The sequence below is a fragment of the Mastomys coucha genome, unplaced genomic scaffold (genome assembly GCF_008632895.1).
Source record: "Mastomys coucha isolate ucsf_1 unplaced genomic scaffold, UCSF_Mcou_1 pScaffold22, whole genome shotgun sequence".
In the NCBI taxonomy this organism is placed as follows: Eukaryota; Metazoa; Chordata; class Mammalia; order Rodentia; family Muridae; genus Mastomys; species Mastomys coucha.
This window is the reverse complement of record NW_022196905.1, coordinates 209,015,093-209,031,233: the sequence shown is the minus strand read 5'-3', so window position 1 is coordinate 209,031,233 and position 16,141 is coordinate 209,015,093. Positions and strand designations below refer to the sequence as shown.

Below are 16,141 nucleotides of genomic sequence, written 5' to 3'. Positions count from 1 at the left end.
GGGATGTGTGTGGGGGATATGTGTGTGGGTGGGTGGGTGGGTGTGGGGGTGTGTGTGCGTGTGTTGGGATGTGTGTCGGTGTGTGTGTGTGTTGGGATGTGTGTCGGTGTGTGTGGGTGTGACAGAGTCCCTGTGTAACTTCTGCTGGTCTGTCCTGAAACTCACTCTGTAGACCATGCTGGCTTCAAAGTCAGTGATCTGCCTGCCTCTGCTCTGCCTCCTGAGTACTGGGAATTAAAAAAAGGCCTGTGCCACCACTACCCTGTTCGTTTTATTTTCGTATATGTCTGTATTTTGTGGGTATGTGCTCGTGGCTGCAGCCCTAGATGAGAGGGCCAGATTCCTTGAACCTGAAGATGCATGTGGTTGTTTATCCACTGAGAAGAGGGCCTAGACTGACCTTGGGTTCCCTGCAAGAGCAGTGCTCACTCCTAATCAACTAACCAACTTTCTAGCTCATTTTTTTTTCCTTGAGTGAGAGGGGGAGCATGTTTCTTACTATGCTTGTGTGTGTGTGTGTGTGTTGGGATGTGTGTGTGTGTGTGTGTGTGTGTGTGTGTGTGTAGGATAGAGGATAACTTGAGTCAGTTCTCTCCTGCTATTATGTGGGCCCCAGGGAATCAAACTCAGGCTTCAACAGAAAAAGCCTCAACGCGCTGAACACGCCAGCCTTGTTTGGTTTTAGTAGGGTCTGAACTTCACTGTGTAGACAAGGATGACCTTGAGGTTCTGATCCTCCTGCCTCCAGCTCTAAGATGCTCAAGTGACAGAAGTTTTTCACCATATCTGGTCAACTTTCTCATTGCTGGGTATGGAGCCCGCTGTGCAAAGGCAAGACCTGTGTTGTAGAAGTGACCTCCCCAGCTCACTACGCCATCACCCCAATTCGGAGAGTAGCCTGGATGTCTGTGTGGGTGCGTGTCACTTCTCTGAGCCAAAACCAAAACCAAAACAAAACACAAAACAAACAAACAAAAACCCAAAAATGTAAAAACCAGGAAGGAACACCTGGTAGGTTGGTGAGATGTTTCTTTTGGCAAAGGAGTTTTGTCCACGATGAGGGCTGGAGTTCCAGCCCTAGGACCCACATGGTGGAAGGGAGAACCATGCCTGCAAGTTGACCTCTGACCTTCACGCCACTCAATGCATTATACTCTTGCTCCCAGGGACTCAATAATAGTTAATTTTTCAAAAGAGGGTGCTGCCTGGCCTTGATGGTTCACATCTCTAATTCCGGCACTAGTGAGACATAGCAAAGCCATTTTTGTTAGTTTGGAGCTAGCCTGATCTTCATAATGAGTTCCAGGCCAGCAAGGGATACATTGTGAGGCTCAGATTCAAACAGAAATTCAAAAGGCTCAAATAACAAAGGGAAGATCTGAGCTTATGGAATAGAAAATGCTAGAGTTAGACCCACAAGGTAGGGTGGTGGGGATCACATGGAATCCAGCACTTGGGAGGCTGGGGAGGCCTATGAATCTTAGAGCGCCCTGAGCTGGTAGTCTTCTTTTTGTTTTTGTTTTGTTTCCAAACAAAAGCATCATGTACAATAACCTCAGCTTCAGATAAATCGTGAACAAGAACTATCACCTTAGGACCCTACGGTCTTCCCCGAGTGGCTTGGAGGGAGGGAGGGGCAGCTCTTATTTTGGTTAAGTCCTGGAGAGGCCTGGGTGTCTGGCTGCCTTTTGGGGCGCATGCTCATAGGATGCTGTGTATGGGGCGCATGCTCATAGGATGCCGTCCATACAATTGACTCTGTGATGACCTCATCATTGTTTATGAATCTATGCAGGTGCCGTTGTAAGGTAATTTACAGTGACTCTGACCCTCTGGACTCAAAATGTCCTGTTGACAGAGATGGGTGTCCCTGTGTCCCAGTGCTGGAGTTACAAACTTGCTACACCATGCCTGGCTTTTTTCAAGCTCCTGTCCATGTTTGAGGTGCAGCTGCTTTGGTCTCGGAGCCATCTTGGTCTTATTCATGGTCTGGTCTGGTGTAGTCCAGTGTGCTGGAGTTTTATGTCAACTTGACACAGCTAAAGTTGTCTGAGAGAAGGGAATGTCGATTGAGAAATACATCCACGAGACTGAGCTGCGGGCAAGTACGTAGGGCATTTTTAAAGCTAGCGATAGATGTGGGAGGACCCAGCCTAAGACAGGTAGTGCCATCCCCGGGCTGGTGGTCCTGGGTTCTAAAGCCAGGTGTAGTGGCCCATGTCTTTAATCCCAACACTCTGGATGCAGAGGCAGGCAGTTCTCTGTGAGTTTGAAGCCAGCCTGGTCTAAAAATTGAATTTCAGGCACCCCAAGCTATTACACAGAGAAACCCTGCCTTGGAAATACAAAAAGGAAATGGAAAAGGAAAAGAAGAAAACTGTCTGAGCCAGCTACTCCTACACAGCCTCTGTATCATCTCCTGCCTCCAGGTTCCTGGCCTGGCCTGGCCTGGCTTGGTCTCTAGTGTGGTGTCTTTTTCAGATTCGGTCTTACTATGTAGTCCAGTGTAAGATCTTTTTTTTTTTTTCTTCTTGAGACAGGGTTTCTCTGTGTAGCCCTGGCTGTCCTGGAACTCACTCTGTAGACCAGGCTGGCCTCGAACTCAGAAATCTGCCTGCCTCTGCCCCCCAAGTGCTGGGATTAAAGGTGTGCATCAGCACTGTCCAGCCCAGAGTAAGATCTTAATGTACGCCAGGCTGCCCTCTAACTCAGATGTCTGCCACCTTCATCTGCTGAATAAAGATATAGGACAATAGGACACCACTCCCCCGCCTCCCAGGCCTGTTTGTTTTTACAGAAACCTCCTGGCTCAATATCTGGGCTGTGGAAGCCCTGAGGATCATTCTAGAACCCTGAGGCCTCTCCCGGGTCCCTTTGGGCCTCACAACTTGGCTTCAGTTTTGAGTGCTCACTGATCCTGTTTCTTAGTGTTGGACCTGAGTGGCCTCCTTAGTGGCCACAGTGAACCCCCTGCCCCCAACCTCAGTGGTGTCTGAGGCACTCAGCTAGGGGAGGGCAGAAGATGTTTACTGCGTTTCAGAAGCCCTTTGAGTGCCACCAAAGCACACAAGCAACCTTGCTCCCTCCTGCTCCAGAATAAGGTGTCAGATTGGAGATGAGGAGGCCTGGGTGGAAGGAAAGGCCTGAGCCTAGAAACCCACTTTTAAAATCTTGCTTTTACATTGACTTATATCAGTAGTTCTCAGCCTTCTTAATGGTAGGAGTCCCCTTTAATATAGTTCTTTATGCTGTGGTGAGCCCCCAACCATAAAGTTATTTCCGTTGCCACTTTTAACTGTAATCTTGCTATTGTTAGGAGTTGCAATGCAAATATCTGTGTTTTCCAATGATCTTTAGTGGCCCACAGGTTGAGAAATGCTGACCTGTGTACTAGGGAAAGGTATGGTGATGCCACAAGTGGACAACATAGGAGGTCCGTTTACTCCTTCTGCCACGTGCATTTCCTCCTGGGGTTGAACTCTGAACTGGCAAAGGCTTTTCCCACCAGCAGAGCCATCTTGCTCTATGGGACCCCACCCCCTCTAAAACTAAAAGGCATTTATGTACAATAACCATTTAGGTGCGCATGTATGTGAGCTCCCCATATACCTGCCTGCTCCCTGGCAGAAGCTAGGAGGACATCAGGTGTCCCCTTTGAGGCAGAGATTCTGCCTGAACTGGAGGCTGAATTTCTTAGGCTAGAGTAGCAGCCAGCAAACCTCCAGCAGAGTGAGCTAACAGTGTCTGTGGAACCCTGGGCTTGTGACCAGGGCACTGGGGGCTGGACGCTAGTCACATGACCACATAACCAGCACCCAGGGCACTGGGGGCTGGACCCTAGTCACATGACCACATAACCAGCACCGAGCCATCTCTGCAGCCCAGGACACACTTGAAGGAGGAAGGGTGCAGCCCCAAAGCCCTGGCTCCACCCTTTCATTGTTTTTATGTATTTTATGTCTGTCTCCTTGTGGGTTGGTGCCAACACAGCCTCAGAGGACACAGGAAGGGAGCCGGGTGTCTTACTCCCTCCAGACAGGGTCTGCTTCTAAGCTAGAGCTAGGCCGCTAAGCCTCAGCCTCTGGCACTATGGTTACAGGCACTCACACTATATCTGGCTTTTATATGAATGCTGGAGATTCAAACTCAGATCTTAATGCTTGCACAGCAAACTCTCTTACCATTAACCCTTCCCTCTCCCTCTTTCCATTTATATATTTATCCGTTGCTTTGTATCTGGGCACCTGCACATAGTGAGGTCAATGGACAACGTGGAGGCAGTCCATTCTTTCCTCCCACCAGTAGAATTTCCAGCAATAGAACTAAGGTCAATAGGATTGGCAGCCAGTGCCTTCACCCCTGAGCCATTTTGAAGTGGCCTCCTGTTTACCTTTCTGTCTTCTCTGTCCCAGGCTGTCCTAAAACTCCTGGTCACCACAGGCAACCCACTCTTACTCGAGCTCTCACCCACCATGGTGACATGGCTGTGGCCTCATTCCAGACTCACACTTCCAGGAGCAGCTCAGACCACCTGGTTTGCCCTTGGTGGTGATGCCTGTGGGCTCCTTCTTGAGTCACCCCACTCTCCACCTGGACTCCTCTTGGAATCCGTTTCTGTGGTGTGCACCCCAAAATCAGTGTAGGCAAAAAGGAGACCTTTGGGGAGATTGGGTGTGGCTATCCTGGGCTCGGGAGGCTCTGAGCTAGGGGTTGCCCAGTGTCCTCCCGAATCCTTGGGCTTTATTGATGCAGTGGCCGCCAGGAAGGGATAGGGCCTCATTAGTGATGCACATTGGGTGCCCTCGCCCTCCTGGCGGTGCAGGGAACCTGAGACTTCAGGAACTCTGTGGAAGCTGGAGGAACCTCTTGGAGCGCTACCGTGGCCAGCTGTCAGGGGTCAAGCGACGCAGGGAGGCTGAGGGACGCAGTGGCTCTGCCAGGGGCCTGGCAAGGAGCAGCGGGTAGGGGAAGGACCTGGGAAAGTCGCCAGAAGTCCCAGTGACTGGAGACAGTCGCTCAGACTTGATGCTGACCGGAGGCGTTGGAGGGGAGGCCCCTCGGCTGGGGGGACCCTCCTCGCACAGACTGCGGGCACTTCTGGAGAGATGAGGGAAGGGAGGCAGGAAGGGGAGAGACCCACAAGATAGATAAGAAGACTTGTAGGCCACGGGGTTCTGCAGTCCCTTCTAAATCTCACAGCCCTACCCTCAGCCCGGTCCAGGAGAGTCTCGCTCCTGGCCGCCAGGGGGCGCCCAACTCACACTGGCCGTGCGGGGTCCCCAGCGTCCCTCGTCGGTGGCCAGGGCGAGGGCTGCAGGGAGACCTGAGCTGAGTCTCCCGGGCTGCAATCTGCGGGCAGAGGCTGGATGAGCGGATATCCTATGAGTACTACAACCCTCCCACTCCCGGATTCAGGGTTGGGGCGAGGGACCCCAACGGGCAGGCAAGTCAGACGGGGTTGGGAGCACCTGCGGAGCCTGATGGTAGGAAGGCAAAGCTACCCAGAGCGGGGCCCGGGGCACCGGGACTCTGCAGGCCGCTGTACAGGCTCCTCTGCGAGAACAGCAAAGAGGGAAAACTGAGGCCGGATCTGACCACCTTCCTCTCTCCCTCTTTCCTCCCTCCCTCCTCCTCCTCTTCTTCCTCCATCCTCTTCCAACTCTCTCCCCTCTCACCGAGGTGCCCAGTCCCCCTCGGGCACCAACCAGGCCAGGGGGCAGGTCTGGCCTCCGCCCATCAGTCGCCAAGTATAGGGGTGGGGGCGTCTTGCTCGCAAGGTGGCTCGGAGAGAAGATGGGGTGTCCCAGGCCTGGGGGGAGGTGAAGACCCAGGAAGAGAGGGGCTGTCGTGTCACTCATCGAGTCCAGAGCCCTTCTGCCCTCCCCACACTCCATCTCTCATGCTCCAAACGCTCACCCGGGGGTCGAAAGTGAGGTGGGCGGCTGTGGACAGACGGGGCCTCCCCCAGCCCGCCAGGATCACAGCCTGGAGTGGCGGGTGGAACCCGGTATGACAGCTCTGAGACCGACATTGCGGGGGCCACGGGCTGTAGATAGAGAGGGGTGAGAATGAAGCAGAGGGAGACATCTTGAGGGTCTCCATTAAGGCCTAGACCCAAGGCTGGGGTTGCCGGGTGGGCTCCATCTCAGCTGCATAGCCTCGTTCCGGGCTGAGGTCTCCCTCTGCAGATCCTGGGTGGAGTGTAGGATCATCGGAGAAATTGCGGCAGGAAGTCTTGTTTGCTGAGCTGTTACTGCCCTTCGAAGCCCGGGTTCTAAAAGTGCATTCCTCACCCACCCAGGACAAGACTGGCTTCCACGCAGTGGCTCCCCTGTCTGGCCTTTTATCACTACTCCCGGAGTCTCAAACTCAGATTCTGTACTGGATGTGTGTTGGGTGTGAGGGTGTTCGAAGAAGGAACAGAGAAGTCCTCTTACATAGATCCGAGGTGGGGGTGAAGCCGAGCCTCTGTCACCCCCCAGCGTCCTCAGCAGTTTCTCTCCAGGTCCCTCAGGCCCCTCCTCGATATCCAGCTCGGGTCCATCAAGGCCCACGCCTCTCCTCTTCAGTGTCTGTGGAAACAGCAGATGAGATGACAGGGTGGGCCCTCCGACCTTACCCAACTCCTAGAACTTGGTTCTCTGGTACCTGGGAGAGAGAAGACCTTCCCCAGCCAATCTGCACAGACAGATACAGATGGGCGTGGCCTACTCCAGATGGACCACAGGGACTAAAACCACTGTGAGTTCCCCCGAGGTTCAAGTCCCTATAGTGTCAGAGGAAAGGAGCAGGAACTAACAGGGTCACACAGCAGCCAGCCGGGGACTGCAGGCGGCTCCAGGTACCTGTAAGATATCCGCGTTCGTGCGGCTCTCGTGCGGCTCGCTGTACTCTGTGTATTTGAGCAGCACCCGGTCCATGTCGCTGCTCGCATACTGGAAGAGGCGTTGCGCGCTGTTGAAGATGATCAGCGCGATATCGCAGTCGCAAAGCACGCTCAGCTCGTAGGCCTTCTTCATCAGCCCGAACTTGCGCTTGGTGAAAGTCACCTGTCCACAGCCGCAGAGACAGGGTGGGGGCGTTAAGGGAGGGTGTCCCTAAAGGACTGCGGAGCAAGCTTCTCCGCTTCAGTTTTCATCAGGACCTGGGAAACTTCTCTGCGTTTGCAACTGCACCCAAGTGTCAGGTTCCCTTCTGAGAGGGAGACTGGGTCCCAGAAGCAGAACCCACCCTTTTGTCAAACTCAGACTCCCCAAGGTGGCCTCAGGACCCAGACTTCTCTTCAAGACCATTTGACCTTGGCCTGGATGAGCCCCTGCCGGGGAATGCCACGCCCCCTGTAATGGAGATGCCACCTGGGAACTCACCTGCCTGTTCCTTTGGTCTAGAATGCGTGAGATCTGGATTTTTTTCCTCCCCATGGTGGGTCGCTGTGCAGAGTGGCTGTTCTGTAAAAGAGGGCGGAGGGAAGGCATGATCAGAACAAGGCCAGCAGTACCCAGTCTCAATCCTGATCCTACCCACTTCGAGTCCCTGCATAACAAGATGACAGGGAGAATGAAGGAAGCCACATAATCCAGGCAGCCTCTATTGGGCACCAGCCAGGTGTACTACATGCTTAGTAAATGCAATGCAATGTGGAGGTCTATGTACTTCCTTGCACCCAGGAAACTGGGGCAGGAAGAAGCTGGGATCCAGGCTAGCCTCGGCTCCACAGGGAAGTTGGAGAACATCCAGTAGTACACCACTTGCTTAAATGGAAAGGACCATCAGCATGAGCTCTGGGCAATGGACACAGATGTGGAACACATCTACTGTATGTGTGGGCACCATTCTGAGCATGCTTGGAGGCACAGGCCAACCTTCAGGTTCCCTCTGTCCACCACAATGCTCGCTCCTGCAGATGCAACTCTGGCATTCAGGCTAGGTAGCAAATGGCCTTGCCAGGTGAGCCATCTCACACATCCTCTTTTTTGTTGAGACAGGATCTTTCTATGTGGTCCTGGTTGTCCTGGAACTTGCTATGTAGCCCAGGCTGGCCTCAAACTTGCTGCATAACAGAAGCTGCCCCCCTGTGTGTTGGAGATTGGGTAGCTCCATGGCCCCTTCTTTCTTTTTCTTTTTCTTTTTTTTGTTTGTTTTTGTTTTTGTTGTTGTTGTTGTTTCGAGACAGGGATTCTCCATATAGCCCTGGCTGTCCTGGAATTCACTCTGTAGACCAGGCTGGCCTCAAACTCAGAAATCCACCTGCCTCTGTTTTCCAAGTGCTGGGATTAAAGGTGTGTGCCACCATTGCCTGGCCCAGAGCCCTTTTATAACACATGGAGGACCAGACAGACAGTGAGGCTCCTACCCTCTCAGGGACAGTCTTTTCCACAGACTATAGGGCTATACAACCTCTCTTGCCTTACAACTGGCTAAGGCTCCCATTTACACAGATTCACAGACAAGGCCCATGTCACCTCAGGGTCACATGGGCCTGCCTGCACCATCTCCCTATAGGGGTTGCCTCTCCCTCAGCCTCTGATCACTGTCTTGAGCCCAGGTAGACACAGCATATCCTTGCCACCCTTGGCTGGTAATAAGCCCCGAAGTCCATGAGAGCTGGAGGCCGCAAATGGTGGCTCATGCCAGTGGCACTAGCACTCCAGAGGCTGAGGCAGGGGATTCCCTGAGTTTTGGAGCTCCTGGCTAGTCAGACCTGCATAGTTCAAAAAATAATAATCGGACACCATGGTATGTTGTCTCAGCACTGAGAAAGTGGAGGCAGAGGATTGGAAGCTCAAGGCTAGATCCAGCTAGTGAAGCTAGCCAGCTATGGCTGCTTCCTAGTGGCCTGTCTGTGGCTCCCACCATCTGGGAGTCCTGTATACCCACAAGTGTTCCCACACTTCAGCTAGCACAAGTGAGATGCTGTGTGGCCCCCGGCTATCCTCCACCCTCTCTGAGCTGGCATGTCTGAGGTGAGTCCAATACGCAGCTCCAGGGCCATCAGACCCCAGCTCTAGCTTCTCTTACTAAATTTAACCTCCTCGCTAATTTTAACTCTTAGCCAGAACCAGGCCTTTCCCAGGGCTGGGATGTGTTGTTAAAACCCAGGCAGGTCCCTGGAGGCTGGAGGGGGCACTGGACCGGAGGTTCCCTAGCCAAGATAACTCTGGAAAGGTCTCTGACTTCAGATCCGTGAGAGCTGGGACATGCTTGGACCTGAGCCACTGGGCTATCTCCCTCTGCCCCGAAGATGTGAGTCGGAGACAATGGCGATGGGGAGGATAGAAGGGTGGGGCGCAGAGAGTAGGGATGTGGGGGCTCTCTCTGAACACAGACCCGAGGGCAGAAATAGGCAGTAAGTTCCTAGAAGAAGGAAGAGCAGGTTCGAGAGCCCTGACATGGGAGAGAGGCTGGCAGAGCCTACAGGGCCTCTGCTTCAAGCAGATGAGGTGACTTTAGTCTGTCACTGAGGGCAGAAATTGGCTTCTTATTTTTATTTCTTGAGACAGGGTCTCTCATAGTCCTGGTTGTCCTGGGACTCACTACATAGACAGGCTGGCCTTGAACTCACAGAGATGCTCCTGCCTCTGCCTCCTGTTTCTCAGATTGAAGACATGCACCACCACACCCAGCAAAATACACTTTTTGTTCTTAAAGTTACTTTTGTTTCTTCCTGTAGTTTGGGACAGTGTCTCATATAGCCTAAGCTCGTCCCACTCTTACATAACTGAAGATGTGCTTGAACTCCATCTTTTTGCTTCCACTTCCAGAATATGTGATGCTGACTGTGGAATGCAGACCTTCATGCATGCCAGGCAGGTGTTCTACCAATGGAGCCACAGCCCAAATCCAACCACACCCAGTTGCATTTACTTGTTTTCACTGTGATAAAAAATAATTTACTACTTCATGTGTGTGTTTTGTCTGTGTAACATGTGTCTTGCACGCCTGGCGTCTGAGGAGGCCAGATACCACACTACAGCTGCCACATGGGTGTGGGGAATTGAACCCAGGTCCTCTGGAAGAGCAACCAGTGCTCTTAACCCTGAGAAATCTCTTCAGCTCTCTAATTTTTCTTTTTTTATGTGTATGAGTGATTTGGGGTTTTGTTTTGTGGAGATAGGGTGTCACTATGTGGACTAGGCTTATCTTGAACTCACAGATATCTGCCTGCCTCTGCCTCCCCAGTGTTGGGATTAAAAGCTGGACACCTCGCCCGGCTTGTGCATGGGTGCATTTGCCTTCGTATATGTATTCGAAGCACATGTGTGCTTGGTGCCCTCAGGAGGTAGAAATGGAGTCAGGTTTCCCTGAGCGGCTGTTACCAATGGTTGTCAGGGGCCAAGTGGGTGATGGGGACCAGATCTAGAACCCTCCGTAAGAGCAGCCGGGGCTCTTAATCGCTCCAGTGCCTTTTCTTTTGAACCCCTAAAATTTTTTTGAAAAAAAAATTATTTTGTGGAGAGATATATGTCATGGCATGTGTGGAGGTTAGAGGACAACCTGTCTGTTCTCTTTCCACCACGTGGGTTCCTGGGGTCGAACTGAGGTCATCAGGATGAGGACAAACATTTTTACCCACTGAATTATCTCACCAGTCCCAATACTGATTAATTAATTCATTTAGTTTTGGGACAGGGTCTCATTATAGAGCCCTGGCTGGCCTAGAATTTGCTATTTAGACCAGGATAGCCTGCAACTCCAAGAGATCAGCCTGCCTCTGCCTCCCAGTTCTGAGACTAAGGGCTCACAATCACCACTCCTAGCTATTTGTTTTATTTTACTTTACTTTATTTTCTTTTTTGAGCCAGGGTTTAAGATCCTCCTGCCTCAGGCTCCAGAGTGCTGGGATGGCATTCAAACTCTCATGGGAAGCAGGAGGCCAGGGCTCAGCCCATCTGAGTGGCTGCCCAAGCATGAAGGCCTGAGTTGAATCCCAACACCCACATAAAGGGCCAAGAGTGCTTCCTCTCTTCCTGGGAGATGAGGTGGGGCTTCCTGGCTGGCCAGGTAGGCTGAATGGCTGAACGCCAAGCTTAGTAAAAGACTGTCTCCAATAAAGTGGTAAAGTCCTTAAGTCCAGCCCTTGGGAGGGAGCAGAGGCCAGGGACCTCTATGAGTTAGTTCCAGACTGGCCAGGGCTACACAGACCCTATCTAAAGAGTTAAGAAGGTATGTAGAGTGGCTGAGGGAGACCCCTGCCCTGACGGTGACCTCTGGCCTCCACACAACACATGAGAGAAAGCTGAGACACCACCCCCCCCCCCAGCTTCCCTCCACACTTCCTCTTAGACTTCCCCAGCCGACAGACACCTTGCCCAGAAATACAGAGAGAATGCAAATCTCCAGCCACTCCGCACGGGCTGGAGACGCTTGTGGCCCAGGTGTGGATCGGAGTGCGGAGGCGGCCGCCGGAGCTCAGCAGACCTATTTGTACTTCTATGCAAATTACCCAGCCACAGACGGACCCCACTGCCTCAGCTCCAGATGTTGGGGTGATCGGAATGTGGGGAGGAGGGGGCAGCACAGTATGAATATGTTGGGCATAAGGAGGAAGCTGGGGGCTGGGGAGGAGCCTCCCACAGCCCAGTGTGGTCCCATTGTTGTCCAGGTAGGAAGGGGGCGCTCAGCTGTGCAGAGATGGACACTGCCTGTCACCCCAGCACTGGTGAGGGGGAGGGTGGAGGATCATCCGGAGGTCAAGGGCATCCAAGGCTACATAAGCAGCTGGAGGCCAGCCTGGGCTACATGAAATCCTGTCTCAAAATTAATTAACTAAAGTGAAATTAAAAAATAAAACTAAAATGCTTCTCCTGGCTCATGGTTGCCATAGGGACAGTGCCCACCCAGCCCAGACTGATGTGACAGGGAGAGGCGGGTCTGGGTTCTGGAGAAGGCACTGCCCACTGGTAAGAGGGCAGTTGGTAGTGATACAAACAGAGGAAAGCTCACAGGGGATACCAGGGGCTGCTATGTGGTGACCCACATACCCTGGGTGGGTCAAGAGCCAGAGTCTCAGGGCTGAGCACTGAGGGGCGAGGTGCTTGGAAAACCGGAAATTCTCTGTGACAGACAGGGCAAGGGGCAGTAAACACATCTGCTGTCCAAGCAGAACCAGGAGGGCCTCATTTCCAGGGCAGGAGACTGACAAACCTGATGAGCTGAGTGTGGTCACAGTGGAGGGACAGGGCCCACTCCTGGAAACTGTCTTCTGAGTTCCATGCACCAGTTTTGGCGAGCACACGTCCAGATAAATTAATGATTGTTAAAGTTTTGTTTTAAAGGCAGGCTCTCACTATGTAGCCCTAACTGTCTTGGAACTCTTGTAAACCAGGTCGACCTAAACTCAGAGATCTACTTGGCTCTGCCTCCTGGGATTAAAGCCATGTACCACCACACCTGGCAATTTTTTTAAATTAAAATAAAATAAAACATGTCTCCTCACATACACTCAACCCTTCTGTCTGGTGGGATATGGTTAGCAAATCGATCAACAAACTGCCTGAAAGGCTTCCAAACCACCAACTATCACCTCTCTAGTTTGGTGAGGCCTCTGGGTCCCCAGGTGTTGAAATGAAAGTGATTAGGAGAGATACCACCTTACAGTGACCTTTTGCCTCTTACCCCAACGAGGTCTCTGTTTCCCCACCACCACCCGTAAATGAAAGCAGGTTAGAAACACTGTCTCCCCCTACCCCAAGGGCTTTCGATTTGTCTTTCCTTCTCAGAAGCCCTGAGTGCCAGGCCATGTCCCGCTTCCGACTTGTTCCCTGCGATGGGCCACCGGGCTGCACAGGGACCCAGCGTGAGCAGAGAAAGCAGAAGTGAGAGGCAGGTGGGGAGCCAGGCCCGCGGGACACGCGGCCTCACGCAACCCGGGCTGCGGTTTCATCACCTGCTCCCAGGACTCCTCATTACGAAGACAGGAAGCGCCCCCCTGGAAAGCCGGGACCCCTCCCCGCCCTCTCCTGGGGGCCCCAGCCGCTGAGAGCGACCCCAGCTGCCCATCTCCCCGCCGCTACAGCCGACGACACGCCCCCCCCACGGGCGGGGCCTGGATCGGGAGGCGGGGCCTCGCCCACCGCAGCTCTGGGCCAAGCACCTGCCTAGCTGAGCAGGTGCGTGGGACCAAACTCCCCTGTCCCCTCCCCGCAGCAGTCGCAGCTTAACCACCAAAACCCGGTCAGTCTGGGCCGCCCAGGGGTACCTGGCTGTCTAGCCCATTCAGATAGCTTCGGGGTCACCCCTCCTCAGCCTCTGCGTACAGGGGCCGCTTGGGGAGTTCGAGAATGGAAGAGACTCCACTCACACTTGGAGAAATACCCCGTCCACGGGTATATGGCACAATGGATCCCTAAACTCCGGATCCTAGACTATAAATGTCTTCAAAGGATTTGACCTAGTGTGACTGACAACGCCTGTCATCCTTGGAGCTCAGGAGGTGAATGAAGCAGGAGGATTGCTTTTAGTTCAAAGCTAACTAAGCTAAATAGTGAGTCCCAGGATAGCCTGGGCTACAGTGAAATCAGTCTCACAAAACAAAAACAGAGATATCTGTAATTCACAACACTCTCCAAACATTAACTCCAACATGGGATCCACTACAGAATCTCTAAGAAGTGACAATCCTCAGATGCATGCAACCTCCATCACACAGACTGTCACAAACACAGCCAATCCCCTAAGACACATAAAGAGACCCCCAAACACACACATAGCCTCCAAAGGTACATGAACCGCCCCCCAATAGCTCTCACCTCCCCAGACTTATGCAGGCCTTCAAATCCAGGCTGGTCTCCATGGCATGCATGCATCCCCAGATAAAGGTGGTCCTGTTCCTGAGGGGCCACAGGCCAGCTGAGGTGGGTGCTTAGCATTTAGCATGAGGAGCTGAGAAATCTGGTGGGGCAAGTCTCATTTCCAGAATTCTAGGAAGGCCCCTTAGGGTCCCTGTGTTCATTTCTGAGGAGACTGAGGCCCAGTTGGGAACTCTCTGACATCTACCAGGTCTCCTCAGGGTGGGGGACACAGGTGTTGAATTCAGAGGGACAGACACTGTGTCAGGAGCCATAGTGGCCACTGGCTGACTGTCCAGAGCAGGCTCAAGGGCCATCAAATGCTGTTCCAATTTGTTTTTTTTTTTTTTCTTTTGGGGCCTGAAACTATGTTGATATGGAGGGCCCTGTGTGTGCTATGCAAGCCCCATGTTGGTGAGTTCCATTTCTTGCCCTTGGTCTCGCTTTAAGGACCTCATGGCATATGACACAAACCTAAGGCCATAGACGATCTGTGGCCAACAGTGTAAGACCGTGTTCTCATCCAGTTGGTAGTGTTTGCCTAGCATGCACAAAGCCCGGATTCTATAGGCATCACCCCATGAAAACAGCCATGGTGGTGGACACCTATAATCCTGGCCCTAAGGGTGTTCAAGATCATCCTTAAAACCACATAATGAGCTCAAGGCCAGCCTAAGTGAGACCTCTATTAAAACCAAACAAGCCTGGTTTGGTGGCATGTACCCTTAATCCTAGCACTGGGAGGCAGAAGCAGGTGGATCTCCGAGTTCAAGATCAGCCTGGTCTACATAATGAGTTCCAGACCAGCCAAGGCTACATAGTGAGGTCCTGTTTCAAAACAAGAGTGACAAAAATGAAAAAAAAAAAACCCTACAAATAGTATAAAATTCAATTTTAACAGGGCGGGGGGAGGTGGCTGAGAAGGCTCAGTATGGGTAAGGTATGGGTAAGCATGTGGAACTAAGGTTGAGCCCCAGAACCCACATACAAGCCAGGCAGATCCTGAGGACTTGATGGTGGGCCGGTCTTGCTAAAATGCCGAGGTTCAGTGAGAGGTGCTATCTCAGAAGGTAAAGTGCATGTGTCAGTGTGATTACCTACCGGCCTGGTCAAGGCCCCTGCCCCAGGAGCAGGGACAGACTCATGCTCTGAGCCTAATCTTGCTGTCCCATGTTAGGGGCACTCGAGGCCCCCAGTCTTGTCCCCTGAGCATCCACAGTGGCTGCAGGGACAGCCCAAGATTTCCCTCTTTGTTCCACAGAAAGATCTTCCTGTGGGGAATTGGTCCTCAGAGGCCCAGGCCTCCCTGCTTGGGAAATTAACACATCTGTCAGCACTGGGTGGAAGGGACTGCACTGTACCCATGGCCTCAAAAAGCCCCAAGACATACCAGATGGAAACCTGAGTTGAGGTGTGTGAGACATCCTGTGTCCTTCTCTGGATGCCCAGAAATGTTAGGGACACTCAAGCAAGGAGGTGGACAAACGATGGGTTCCCCTCTGGCCAGTCAATGGCAGATACATAACTGTGTCTGCCTGCAGGAGGTCTGGGTGGTAGGGATGGAAATAACACCACCTCTCTGGTGGCACATGCCTGTCATCCAGCAGCTGAAGGTGGAGGTGGGTGGACCAGCTGCATGGTGAATTTGAGGCTAGCCTAGGCTGTAAAAGACCCATTGAAAAGACAGGAAAGGAAAGGAAAGGAAAGGAAAGGAAAGGAAAGGAAAGGAAAGGAAAGGAAAGCGGGAGACTGAGGCAAGTAACTGTGAGAGTGGCTTTGACAGAGGGTCCAGGAAGGCCTGTCTGAGGTCTTGAGGATAGAAGGAAACCATCCAGGTTCTAGCCTGCCTGGTGGACAGTAGAGCCAGTGCAAAGGCTCTGAGGAGGGAGGCTGATGCTGTTGCTGATGAAGCGTGCTCCTAACCAGGACACTTGGCGGTCTTGCCACCTCCCCAGGGGAAAGCCCCCTGCCTCAGCCAGGTTGGAATGAGGGCTGCAGACAGTGGGGAGCAGAACACTGTAGGAAGGTTATGTTGATTCACCGTCCTTGATGTAGTGGCTGCGGTGGGTAGAGAGGCTTTGTGGGCAGGAAGCCGGGACACACGCACATCAGGAGCAGCTGTGGCCTAGACTACCAGGGTTGCAGTTTGGGAGAGAAGGAAGAAGCTGGCATTCACAGCTATGGGATGTCATGTCTTAACCAGCATTGCTGCTCCCTTCTAAGCCCTCACCTCACCTGGGGTGAACTAATACCCAAAGAAGAGGGTGTCAGGGACAAGCCACTCTCCCCAGACCCTCTGCTTGGAGACAGCTCACAGTATCTACTGTGACTGAGTGCCCACTGTTTGTCCATCC

The 16,141-nt window shown here is 52.7% G+C and overlaps 2 protein-coding genes across 5 annotated transcripts in view; both read right to left on the bottom strand.

The window, feature by feature from the left end:
* Window positions 1-4,667: 4,667 nt before the first annotated feature.
* The window catches only part of LOC116069445 (myocyte-specific enhancer factor 2B), a 14,219-nt gene continuing 2,745 nt past the window's right edge, over window positions 4,668-16,141 (bottom strand). The window contains exons 2-9 of one of the 4 annotated variants that reach the window (XM_031340071.1): window positions 7,368-7,448; window positions 6,846-7,049; window positions 6,438-6,572; window positions 5,917-6,046; window positions 5,676-5,809; window positions 5,469-5,553; window positions 5,262-5,349; window positions 4,668-5,097 (exon numbers count right to left, since the gene is read on the bottom strand). In XM_031340071.1, the coding sequence (XP_031195931.1) occupies window positions 4,875-5,097; window positions 5,262-5,349; window positions 5,469-5,553; window positions 5,676-5,809; window positions 5,917-6,046; window positions 6,438-6,572; window positions 6,846-7,049; window positions 7,368-7,421 (1,053 nt within the window). In that variant the 5' untranslated portion in view covers window positions 7,422-7,448 and the 3' untranslated portion in view covers window positions 4,668-4,874. The remainder of the gene's footprint in view (window positions 5,098-5,261; window positions 5,350-5,468; window positions 5,554-5,675; window positions 5,810-5,916; window positions 6,047-6,437; window positions 6,573-6,845; window positions 7,050-7,367; window positions 7,449-16,141) is intronic. The other 3 variants (XM_031340072.1, XM_031340073.1, XM_031340074.1) reach the window with 3 other exon arrangements.
* The window catches only part of Borcs8 (BLOC-1 related complex subunit 8), a 24,630-nt gene continuing 15,895 nt past the window's right edge, over window positions 7,407-16,141 (bottom strand). The window contains exon 6 of the mRNA XM_031340082.1: window positions 7,407-7,448. The gene's annotated coding sequence lies outside the window, so the exon portion shown is untranslated. The remainder of the gene's footprint in view (window positions 7,449-16,141) is intronic.